The sequence below is a fragment of the Populus nigra genome, chromosome 6 (assembly GCF_951802175.1).
Source record: "Populus nigra chromosome 6, ddPopNigr1.1, whole genome shotgun sequence".
NCBI classification, from domain to species: Eukaryota; Viridiplantae; Streptophyta; class Magnoliopsida; order Malpighiales; family Salicaceae; genus Populus; species Populus nigra.
Window position 1 is genome coordinate 17,716,659 of NC_084857.1, and position 12,831 is coordinate 17,729,489.

The following is a 12,831-nucleotide window of genomic DNA, read 5'->3' on the forward strand; positions in this document are numbered from 1 at the left end:
TGTAATTTCGTACATTCATAAAAGAACTTTGAGCCTTAACTTTTAAAAAAATGGGTATTTTTTTTTCATCCACCGAACTTATCCGAGAGTTGCCGAAATTTCCACTGAAATTTCGGCAGAGTTTCCTTTATACCTGGAGGTCCCAAGTTATCGACAATCATCCTGTATAGTTATACTCATTTCTCAATCATATCATAATCATGTACAACCTTAACAACACATCATTCATGGTACATGCCTCACATTTCGCATGCTCATTTCTTTCCCATTAACACACATAATTCATAACAATTGCAAGTAAACAAACTAAGATTACAAATACAGAATAATACATTTTTATGTCCGACACTTAATGTAAAAGGAGTACTATTACATATTAAGTCATTTAGTTCCTTAAAGACAAAATACATTAATGTTCATCTTCTTATTCAATCATACAAAAGGAGACTAGAGGACCTAAAACGCTACTCCTGGCGTGAATCTGAAGGACCTGCAATTTCATAATGTATATAATAAATATAGCATAAAAGGAAAATCACACAATACATGCACAAGTAATTAAACATATATTCAACGATATACAATCATAGCTCCTTGAAATTCTCATTTATCCTTCCATTATTACGTCTCTATTCATCCTTCCTAGAATCATTCAACATTTTCATTTTGTGTCTTGTTTCACCTCACGAGCGCATTTAATCCATTATAATATCTACCATGTGATTTCTCTCCCTCTTACTCTATCTCTTTATATCAATTTCAATCCCAACATCTATTATACCCATTATGGCTTTTCCATATAAGTTGTCAAACTTGTCATGATTTCGGTCCAATTTTAGTTTATAAATATATTCAACTTACAAATTTCTTGTGCCTATTTCGACACATTCCAATGTTTCTTTAGATTTTCAGTAAAATCTCTCATTATCATGGAACCTGCCATCATTTTCACAATATTCACATCCGATCCATCTTCAAATAATATGAATACCATACATACATCATTCTATTTAATTCATCAACCTAATCTCATTTGACCACTATAATTAAGGCCAAATTTCATTATCTATCACTATTATTGACATTTTATTACACTAGTATAATTATCACCAAATTCTTATAATGCCAGCAACAACACGAAACCTTACTACAACATATTTACATTATTAGTCATAATTTCTTTGACATCCTCCATGTGCGCAGGACATGATTCTCAAATTATATCAATTAGAATTCATTAATTAATTCAAAATACATCATATATATATATATATATATATATATATATATATATATATGCATTCCTTAAGTGTATAACACCTACCATGGTTAATGAACTTCTATTCTCACGTCCCAAGCGATACGATATTTGCCTGCATCCTTCACAAGAATTAGATCTTCATCAGTTTCTCTCTCTTTTTTTTTCTTCAATAATCCATAACATAAACATAAATTACCATTTTTGTTTAACAATTAGGTATCGTCCAACATTCCATTTATAATCCGACAAGTCAGTCATCCTGACAATATTAACACCACATAAGTAAGTTTAACTCAAGTTGTATATTCCGGTCATTAGAAAACAAAACTAATGCCACTAGCCCATCACCGGGTAACTAGTTCCTCCGCCCATCTTATTCCATAATTTCCAATCAATATCCACCTCTTCAAGGCCGAATGAATAATCCTATCAAGATGTCAATCCCCATTTCATTAATATTTTTAATTATTCCCTATCGGAAATATCATTATAATACCTCTCCCCTAAAACTTGGAAGGGAATGCTGACACTAATAAATTTTCATTAATGTTATTAGTCTCCCATATCAGGATCGGCTAATCAAGTTCATTGTAAACATCAAAATTAATACCACTGATTGATGTTGTCGACTATTTCTAACATGAAATAGCCAATCAGATTTTTCTTTCCATAATATCTAGGAATATTTCCGGAAATATTGATGTCAAGATTCTTGACACCATTAGCTTTCACTTTAGGAATAGCTAGTCAGGTTTCATGTGATTGCCGATATCGACAACACCGGTCGATATCATTAACTATTCTCACCCAAATAGTTAATCAAATTCAGTATCCCTCATTTTTAGGGATGATTATGCTGATGGATGATTATGCCGATGTTAGTAAACCTTACTAACATCATTAGCCTCAGCATTCGGGACCGGCTAATCAAGTTTCGTGTGATTGCCGATATTGACAGCACCGGTCAATATCATTAACTATTCTCATTTGAATAGTTAATCAAGTTCAGTATCCCTCGTTTTCAGGGATGATTATGCCGATGTTAGTAAACCTTACTAACATCATTAGCCTCCGCATTCGGGACCGGCTAATCAAGTTTCGTGTGATTGCCGATATTGACAGTACCGGTCAATATCATTAACTATTCTCACCTGAATAGTTAATCAAGTTCAGTATCCCTCATTTTCAGGGATGATTATGCCGATGTTAGTAAACCTTACTAACATTATTAGCCTCCGCATTCGGGACCGGCTAATCAAGTTTCGTGTGATTGCCGATATTGATAGCACCGGTCAATATCATTAACTATTCTCACCTGAATAGTTAATCAAGTTCAGTATCCCTCGTTTTCAGGGATGATTATGCCGATGTTAGCAAACCTTACTAACATCATTAGCCTCTACATTCGGGACCGGCTAATCAAGTTCGAGGAATGATCATCAACGAAGTCTATTAGTGTAATCCATATTCTTAACCCAGTCAAGTACTCAAATCCATTTTTAATTTGTCGTTTATTTCACTTTATCCTCTCTCTTTGTGGTTTCACCCATAGACGCAAAGACCAAGAATTTAATAAGTTAGTAAATTAACGCTACGTAAAAAGTGTAGGTATAGAACACCTACCAGCTGCAGAAGCTCAACTCGCTCTTCCTTGTTGTTGTTGTGCCCCTCTTGCAGTCCCTCCTTAAGCTCCTACTATACGAGCTCCTGAGAAGTCGAGTGAATGCTTCTCCTACATTTTTAATATAACATCCTGAATCATTATTGAATCTTCCCGATTTATTCATAATATTCATAAATTCACAAAATCGAATACTTCCGTAAACAATTTCCATGAATGTATTTTATTTTCTTATTTGTCATTTAAATTCATTTACATTAGAATTTATTTACACTAACATTAAACGCCCATTTAATTCAATTTTTCATCGATGATCTTCAATGTCCAAAGGGCATGACTTTTCGTCACCGATTTTCTTTTGTCCCAAGACATTTAATCTATCACCAAACAATGTAATTTAACTTAAATTTCATCAATGACTACACATGCCAAATTTTTCCAAAAGCACACTCAAAATGATTCCTTATATCATAATTCAACTTACAACATGATTTCCCATTCTAACACAACCAAAGTATTAGTCAATCACTATTCTTTATAGAATTTAACTATATCATCACTTATCAACACATCAAACATGACTCAAACATAACACAAACACAACCATCATCATTAAACCCATTGCCATTATCCTTAGTCCCAAAACATACTTTTTATGCTAAACCTCATATTCTCATTCAATTTTTCTCAAACCAAACTTAAAACATCATTCTGTAAATTTAGAATTCAATAAATCCAAATGGTGGAATTATACATCATCATCATTAGAATAACATATCCAAAATTAACATACATCCAACAGTTAAACCTCCCGATATCAGAACAATAGTGGACTGACCTGAAATTTGGAGACCTGCTATTCGGGAAGTTTAATTTCTGTTAGGAGTGTTCTTTTCCGATTCAAACCGTTCAGAATTTATATAACATCTGGATGAATAACATATCCAAAATCCAGACCAATCCAACGGTGAAACGATGATATAACGGCCGACGAACAAAGCTGTCTTGAAGGGTGATTTTCCAGAAATGTTCCTCCGGTGACAGCCCTCAAACGAAGTCTGATATTTGCAATCCCTCCGGTCCGAATGTAGGTGACATTGAGTATAATAACATATCCACAAATCAATCTAATCCAACGGTGCAAAGTAAAAATATGGCTGCCGAAGTTCCTGCCCTGTTGCAATCCCAAAACCCATAGTTTCAAATCAATTTATTCCTTCTATTTTTCAGCAAATCAAGCCATTATCATGCAATTAGATTCTTTTGTTTAAATTTGTAATGGCTATTAGTAGGATAGGAATGCAAACTCATGTCTATGTATGTATATTTTTAATATGAACTTCTAATCATGCAACCATAATATTATGTGTTTATGTAAGATTCACTTTTAAATGAAATGTTGATTGTATGGATTGTATTTTGATGATGTGAGGGATTAGGTTCGCTGATTACCGGCACCATGTGTGTCAAGTATATATATATAAAAGAGTTACTGTTGTTTTGGGCTTGAAAAGCCGGGTTGTTACAGTTGGTATCAGAGCACCTGGTCTGGATCCTGAGGATCATTGATAATTGTGTTGCTGTGGTGAATTTCAGGATGGTACCCACCTGACAAGGGACACGAACTGAGCCGCCCTCCTTAGAAAGGAGGGGCAGGAACCAAGGTGCCCAAGGTTGGCAAGATGAAGATCCCTTGGATGATACGGCATCTCATGCTCCGATAATACCACCCGAAATCTTACAGAGGGAAGCTGCGGTAGTGGGGGAAGGGCGGAGGCCTAACCAGACAGAGGGAGTAGCCCTAGTTGCAACAGAGCAGCAAGAAAGATCAGAAGCACAACCATCAACTATTCCAACTGGTATGCCCCCACAATATATAGACACGGGACTCCTTGTACAAATAGTTAAAGCAATGATGGAGGGCATGGCTGGTTTGGCGACACAAACAACTCCCACCACGCAGATTCCACAGGCAGCCCCTATGACTAGCATGACCATGGATAACGTGGTGCCACTGGTGTGACTAGTCAAGAGTATGAGGGAAATGGGCTATGAATCGTATATGGGGGAACAAGATGCAGAGATAGCTGGAAGATGGATTAGGAAGGTAGAAAAGACCATGATTCAAATAAGCATACCCGAGGGTTTGAGGGTAAATTGTGCAACCCAGTTACTGTCTGGTAGGGCCATGACATGGTAGGAAACAGTTCAGCTGAGGCGTGTAACCGAGACACTAACTTGGAGTGATTTCAAGACAGAGTTTGAGAATCAGTTTTATTCCAGGTACCATCGCAAGGTGAAAGAACAAGAGTTCTTGGCATTAAGACAGGGTGATATGTCGGTATTGGAGTATGAAAGGAGGTTCCATGATCTCTCATTGTTCGCCCCACACTATATGCTGACAGAGGAACATATGATTGAGAAGTTGAGAGATGGTTTGCGACAGGATTTGAGCCAAGGATTGATCGCCTTACGGTTTAAATCTGTGAGAGAGTTGATTGAGGCTACCCAAGCTCTATAGGCTTGTATTGGAGAAAGCCAAGGGGGACATCAGGGTATAGGCAAAAAGAGAGATGGGGACTATTTCAGCGGCAGACCACCGCTCCCGAAGAAAGGAAAAAGTGGAGTGTTTGAGCAGTACAGGAAAAAAGGGAGTTTGATGTTACCGCCCCACTAACAGTTAAGTGGGAGAGTGATGGTTGGACATTCGCACTCGAGGGAAAACTCTTCAATTGGGACCGGTGACCACAAGGGTGTTGACTATCCTTTTTGTATAAAATGTGGACAAAAAACACCCTGGGGACTACTCAGTTTCCCCCGGGCGATGCTTTGTGTGCAGAGGAGAAGGTCATAGGTGGAGGAACTGCTAGTATTTGAGTCAAGGGTGTCATTACTGTGGTGGAAGAGGTCATTTCAAGAGGGACTACCCTAAAAGGAACACTGGACAGGTACAAAGCTATTGGCAGCCCAGTTAGAGCCACCAACAGTCAGTCACCGTGAATAGGCCAGTGAGATCTTCTCAATCAGGAGCAAACTCTAGTCGAGGGAGACCAAGGGCACAAAATGATCGGACCCCGGGGAGGGTCTTCCACCTGACATAGGAGGAGGTCAGGGTTGCATCAGATGTGGTGGCAGGTACACTACTATTGAATGATTTTAATGTGCATGTGTTGTTTGATCCGGGTGCCACCCACTCATTCATTGCTAAAAGAATTGTCACTAAAATGTAGAAATAGTAGAGAAGGGATTTGTAATTGGAACTCTAATGGGAAACATGGTTGAAACAAATATTGTGTATGTGGATGTGGGGGTTAGTTTATCTGGTTATGAAACAGAAGTATACTTGATTCCCTTAAAGCTGTATGATTTTGACATAATCCTATGCATGAATTGGTTGAGTAAATACAAGGCTCTAATAGATTGTTATGCTAAAACTGTTACTTTCCAAACCCCTAAGGGCGAGAGAATGATTTTTTAAGGAGAGAGAATTCTCAAACCGATTGCCTTAATATCGGTGGTAATAGCCCAAAAACTTTTAAGAAAGGAATGTATGGGATAACTTGCATACATCTTAAACTCTGATGATGAAGGTCCACGACTGAAGGATATTCCTGTGGTGAAGGAATTCCTAGATGTGTTTCCCAAAGAACTACCAGGACTACCCCCAGAGCGAGAGGTAGAGGTGTCCATAGACACTTTTTCTAGAGCCCCACCCATAGCCCAACAACCGTACCGGATGGCTCCGGCAGAACTAAACGAGTTAAAGACTCAACTACAGGAATTGTTAGACAAAGGGTTCATACGACCCAGTAATTCTCCTTGGGGAGCACCGGTCCTATTTGTAAGAAAGAAAGATGGAACCCATAAACTTTATATTGACTATCGACAGTTGAACAAAATAACAATGAAAAACAAGTATCTATTACCTCGGATAGATGATTTGTTTGATCAATTAAAGGGAGTGAGGGCATTTTCAAAGATAGATCTGACATCAGGGTACTATCAGATGAAGATTAAAGTAGCGGATGTAGCAAAGACCGCATTTAAAACTCGTTACGGACATTATGAATTTTTAGTGCTACCATTCGGGTTGACGAACGCCCCAGCCCTCTTTATGGACTTGATGAATCGGGTTTTACAACCATACCCTGATAAGTTTATGGTGGTATTCATTGATGATATATACTGGTGTACTCGAATTCTTTCGAGGAGCACGAAGAACACTTGAGGCAAACCTTACAAACCTTGAGAGATCACCAGTTATATGCAAAACTGAGTAAATGTGAATTTTGGCTGAAGAGAGTGACGTTTCTGGGACATGTCATTTCAGCCGAAGGTGTTTTTGTAGACCTCTAAAAAGTCGAAGCAGTCTTGAAATGGGAAAGACCGACTTCAGTCACCGAAATACATAGCTTCTTGGGACTTATAGGATACTATCGGAGGTTTATTGAACGTTTTTCCCTGATTGCAACCCCTTTGACCCAGCTAACTAGGAAGAATAAGAAATGGGTGTGGTCGGAAGAATGTGAGAAAAGCTTCCAAGAATTGAAGAGGAGGCTCACCACTACTCTAGTGTTAACCCTTCCCTCAGGGATCGAGGGTTTTGTGGTATATAGTGATGCCTAGGGGAAGGGATTGGGGTGTGTTTTGATGCAACATGGGAAGGTGATCGCCTATGCATCGAGACAGTTAAAGACTTATGAGGTGAACTACTCGGTGCACGACCTGGAGTTGGCTGCTGTAGTATTTGCCTTGAGGATATGGAGACACTATTTGTATGGGTCTCGAACCCAAATTTTTATTGATCATAAGAGCCTGAAGTATCTGATGTCGTAAAAGGAGTTGAACATGCGACAAAGAAGGTGGATAAAGCACCATAGAATACCACCCGGGGAAAGCAAACGTGGTGGCCGATGCCCTCAGTCGACAACAAAAAGCCACCCTGGGAAGGTTAACAGTGGGAAGGGAGCAGCAATTGGCGGAATTGAAAGAGATGGGTGCAGATTTGGACATTAATGCCAAAGGTGGGTTAGTAGCCCAACTATTGGTGTGACCAACGTATCGGGAACAAATACTACATGCCCAATTCCATGACAAGAAGGGGTCCAAGATTAGGAAGAATATGGAGGCCGGGGTAGAAATGAAATTCCGGGTAGCGGATGATGGCTCCTTGATGATGGGACAATGGTTGTACGTGCCTAATGATGAAACAGTCAAACGAATGGTTCTACAAGAAGCACATGAGTCCAAGTTCTCCATATATCCTGGCAGCACTAAGATGTATAGAGACCTGAGACACCTCAATTGGTGGCCTAATATGAAAAAGGAAATAGCTGAGTATGTGTCTAAGTGTGGCATATATCAATAAGTCAAGGTTGAACACCAAAGGCCTGTGGGACCATTACAACCATTAGAAATTCCAGAATGGAAGTGGGAGATGATCACCATGGATTTCGTGTCAGGATTTCCCAAAGGGAGGAAAGGAAATGACGCGATATGGGTCATTGTAGATCGGTTGATGAAATCCGCACTATTCTTGCCTATAAAAATGACCGACTCGGTGGACAAGCTTGCCAAGATCTACATAAATGAGGTGGTACGGCTTCATGGGATTCTGGTGTCCATTGTATCGGATCAAGATCCCAGGTTCACCTCTTGACTTTGGCCAAGCATACAACATGCCTTGGGGTCAAGATTGGACATGAGCACTACGTTTCACCCTCAAACAGATGGCCAATCAGAAAGAGTCATCCAAGTCTTGGAAGACCTATTACAGGCATGTGTGCTAGAATTTGGAGGAAACTAAGAGGAACACATGGCATTGGTGGAGTTCACGTATAACAATAGTCACCAAGCCACAATAAGGATGGCCCCATATGAAGCCTTGTATGGTAGGAGGTGCAAAACTCCTTTATGTTGGGAGGAAATTGGGGACCGGAAGTTATATGGCGTGGAGTTGGTCCAAGTCACCACGAAGAAAGTGAGAACTATCAGGGATCGCATCAAAGCCGTACAGGATAGACAGAAGAAGTATGTTGATGTGAGGAGAAGACCTCTCGAGTTCAGTACGGGGGACTAGGTGTTCCTGAAGGTAGCCCCATGGAAGAACATGTTACAGTTTGGATTGAAAGGGAAGTTAACTCCCCGTTTCATCGGACCCTTCAAAATCTTACAGCGAGTAGGACCAGTAGCCTACAAAGTGGACTTGCCCCCACAGTTAGCCAAGGTCCATGATGTGTTCCATGTTTCCTTGTTAAGGAAGGCTGATGTGGACCCCGCCCGAGTTCTACCCCAGGTTCTAGTAGAAGTCAAGGAAGACGTAACACTAGAATTGAGGCCCATAAGGATACTAGATCAAGAAGTGAAGGAGCTACGGAGCAAAAAGATCCCCATCATCAGAATCTTATGGCAAAATGCTCAAATAGAAGAGGAAACTTGGGAGAGGGAGGCTGAGATGAGGAAAAAGTACCCCAATTTATTTGAACTACCAGGTATGGAGTATGAAACCTCTTAAATTTCAAGGATGAAATTCATATTAAGGGGGGGGGGAATGTAAACACCTAAAAGAAAAATATACATACATACATATATATATAGAGAGAGAGAATTGATGACTCAGCTTTCGCTGCCGATTTCTTGATCGACAGTGACACAGTTTTTATTTTTAAAATAATAATAATAATAATAATAATTAACTTAAGGAGCTGGGAGGGAGGGGTAAAACCGGTTTTAGATAGACCAAAACAAGGATAAGAACACATCTAAACCAACCCCTAAACAACCCATCTCATTTAATGGGGAGTATAAATACAAGGAGGAGAGAGAGGATGATCATCCTCTTCCCAAAGTTGTCTCCAGCAGCTGCATGTAACTCTTCCCTTCCTCTTTCCCAACAGAAACCTAAATCAAACCAGTAGAGAGTGCTTTGTGAACGTGTAAGGGAAAGATGAGACCTTGAGAGAAGATTGGACAGCTGCCTAGAGGGAAAGGAAAAAGAGGGCTGGACAACGTGAGAGGAAGAAGAAGGAGGAGAACCAGCAGGAGAAGAGAAAGAATAGTGTCAAACCTTCCGAAAGGTATGGGTCATGAAACTCCCTTCCTCTTCTCCTTAAGACCAGAAACAAAAATGAAGAAGAAAACCCTAAGAAAATTGACCTAAGACCTAAGCTAGCTGTGAAGGAAACTAAAATTAACTAGGAGGACAAGGAAACATAAATGAAATGAAGCCAATTTCAGAACATCTAACAAAGAAAAATGAATAAAATGGAAATAACAAATCATGGTAGAGGGTTGGCTTTAACTATGGGGTTGACCAGCAAGCATGTGTGTGTTCTGTTAGGATTTGTTAAAGGATTATGTGCTGAAATTGATGGTTTTAGTGTGTGTGTTCTGCTAGAATTTATTGAAAGATTATATATTGTAATTGATGGTTTTCAATATGTGTGTTCTGCTGGGATTTGTTGAAGGATTATGTGCTAAAATTGATGGTTTCAATGTGTGTGTTCTGCTGGAACTTAGTGATAGTGTATATGTTGGGGTTGTTACAACATATGTGGTGTGTGTTCATGCCAAAATACATGTTGTGCAGCGAAATTGTGATCCGCTGCCGAAACTGTGTCGGCTGCAGCGAATTAGCATTCGCTGCCGAAACTGAGTTGGCTGCAGTGAATTTGTGATTCGCTGCCGAAATTGAGTCTTCTGCAGCGAATTAGCATTCCCTGCCGAATTTTGTGTTGTGTAATGAAATTGTGATTCACTGCCGAAACTATGTCGGCTGCAGCGAATTAGCATTCGCTGCCGAAACTGAGTTGTTTGCAGCGAATTTGTGATTCGCTACAGAAACTGAGTCTTCTGCAGCGAATTAGCATTCGCTGCCGAATTGTGTGTTATGCAATGAAATTGTGATTCGCTGCCGAAATTGTGTCGGCTGTAGTGAATTAGTATTTGCTGTCGAAACTGAGTTGTCTGCAATGAATTTGTAATTTGCTGCCGAAGTGTGTGTTCTGCAGCGAATTTGTGATTCGCTGCTGAAACTGTGTCGTCTGCAGCGAATTAACAATTTGCTGCCGAGTGGCGTGTTCTGCAGCGAACTTGCGATTCGCTGCCAAAGTGGAGTTGTCTGCAGAAAATCGCTGTCGAAGTTGAGTTGGCTACTGCGAAATTGTTATTCGCTGCCGAAACTGAGTTGTCTACTACGAGTTAGCATTTCTTGCCGAAACTGTGGCGCCATCAGCGAAACAGTTTTCATTGCCGAATTGGCTGCCTGCAGCGAAACAATTCTTGCTGTCGAATTGGGCTGCCTGCAGCGAACCAGTTCTCGCTGCCTATTTCTACAATAAGCCTCCTAGGCAGAAATGACTTAAATGCTAGTAACAATTTCATGGTATGATGGTGTAAAATGTGGAACACTTGAATGTGAACATATGAACTCTTGAAATAAGTGTGCTGATGAATGTGATTCAAAAATACAAATGTACTAATTTGTGACCATTGATGTCTTAGGTGGTGCGGTCGGGATTGGACCATCGTCAAGACAAGAACAACCCACAAGTGGAGTAGGTAGGTGACTTGCACCTTCCTTTTTCATACTTTGAATAATAAAATACTTTATCATGAATATTACCATATTGCATTAGAACAGATATTAGATTGTCGAATGCTTAAATGTTGACAAATGGTTAATTAGCTTTGGCTAATGGCATTCGAATGGATGACCGAGACGAATGATTGATTAGCTTCGGCTAATGGCATCCGAACGGATGCTCGGGACGAATGAGTGATTAGCTTCGGCTAATGGCATCCGAATGGATGACGGGGATGAATGAGTGATTAGCTTCGGCTAATGGCATCCGAATAGATGGCCGGGATGAATGACTGATTAGCTTCGGCATAAAGATATTGAATAGAATGCGCTGTTTTTTTTACCACTATAATTTTGAAAATAAATATTTAAATGCCCTTCAAAAGTAAGTAAATAAACCCGAAACATATAAAATGCAGTTAATCCTGCTATGGAAAAAGCTATTATTGCGAAAATAGGTGAATACAACCAACTATCATTAAGAATTTCATCTTTGGACCAAAAACAGGCGAGAGGTGGAATACCACAAAGAGAAAAGGTTCCTAATAAAAAAGCAATTTTTGTAATTGGAACATGTTTTGTTAAACCACCCATAAGAACCATATTTTGACTCTTATCCGGAGAATAGCCAGCTAATGGCATCCGAATGGATGGCCGGGACAAATGAATGATTAACTTCGACTAATGGCATCCGAATGGATGACCGGGACGAACGATTGATTAGCTTTGGCTAATGACATTCGAAGTGGATGACGGGGGTAAGTGAACGGTTAACCTCAGCAAATGATGCCTTAAGAGGATAACCGAGTTTAAGATTATGGTTGATTGCAAGAATTGGTGCATCTATATGTACTACAAGTTGTTTATACCAAGTACAGGAAGAAATTATAAATGTTAATGCTTCATTTAACTGTCAGACCGTTTAGTTATCATCATCATCATTATTATTAAGTAATTGCATTCTCTTAACTGTTTTGTATTGCAGCAGGGACGTCACACCAACAAGATGTCTAGGAAACCCAATACATGGGAACCTACTTTTGCAAGGAATCATGTAGATGCATTCTAAATCACAATGTATTTTGTATGAATCAATGTACTGAACGTATAACTTTTATTATATCCTTTTGTTTAAATTCGTAATGGCTATTAGTAGGATAGGAATGCAAACTCATGTCTATGTATGTATATTTTTAATATGAACTTCTAATCATGCAACCATAATATTATGTGTTTATGTAAGATTCACTTTTAAATGAAATGTTGATTGTATGGATTGTATTTTGATGATGTGAGGGATTAGGTTCGCTGAGTACCGGCACCATGTGTGTCAAGTATATATATATATAAAAAAGAATTACTATTGTT

At 39.3% G+C, this 12,831-nt stretch overlaps 1 protein-coding gene and 1 long non-coding RNA gene across 2 annotated transcripts; one reads left to right on the plus strand and one right to left on the minus strand.

The window, feature by feature from the left end:
* Positions 1–224: 224 nt before the first annotated feature.
* Positions 225–4,052, minus strand: LOC133698052 (uncharacterized). Its single transcript, XR_009842989.1, has 4 exons — positions 3,721–4,052; positions 2,885–2,993; positions 1,325–1,380; positions 225–490 (listed from the first exon to the last, which is right to left on the minus strand). It is a non-coding gene; the product is annotated as an uncharacterized LOC133698052 (long non-coding RNA).
* A 3,952-nt stretch (positions 4,053–8,004) lies between these two features.
* Positions 8,005–9,396, plus strand: LOC133697312 (uncharacterized). The gene is made up of 5 exons (XM_062119788.1): positions 8,005–8,236; positions 8,345–8,528; positions 8,612–8,717; positions 8,806–8,922; positions 9,058–9,396. The coding sequence occupies exons 1-5, from the start codon at positions 8,005–8,007 to the stop codon at positions 9,394–9,396; spliced, it is 978 nt and encodes a 325-aa protein (XP_061975772.1).
* The last annotated feature ends 3,435 nt before the right edge of the window (positions 9,397–12,831 follow it).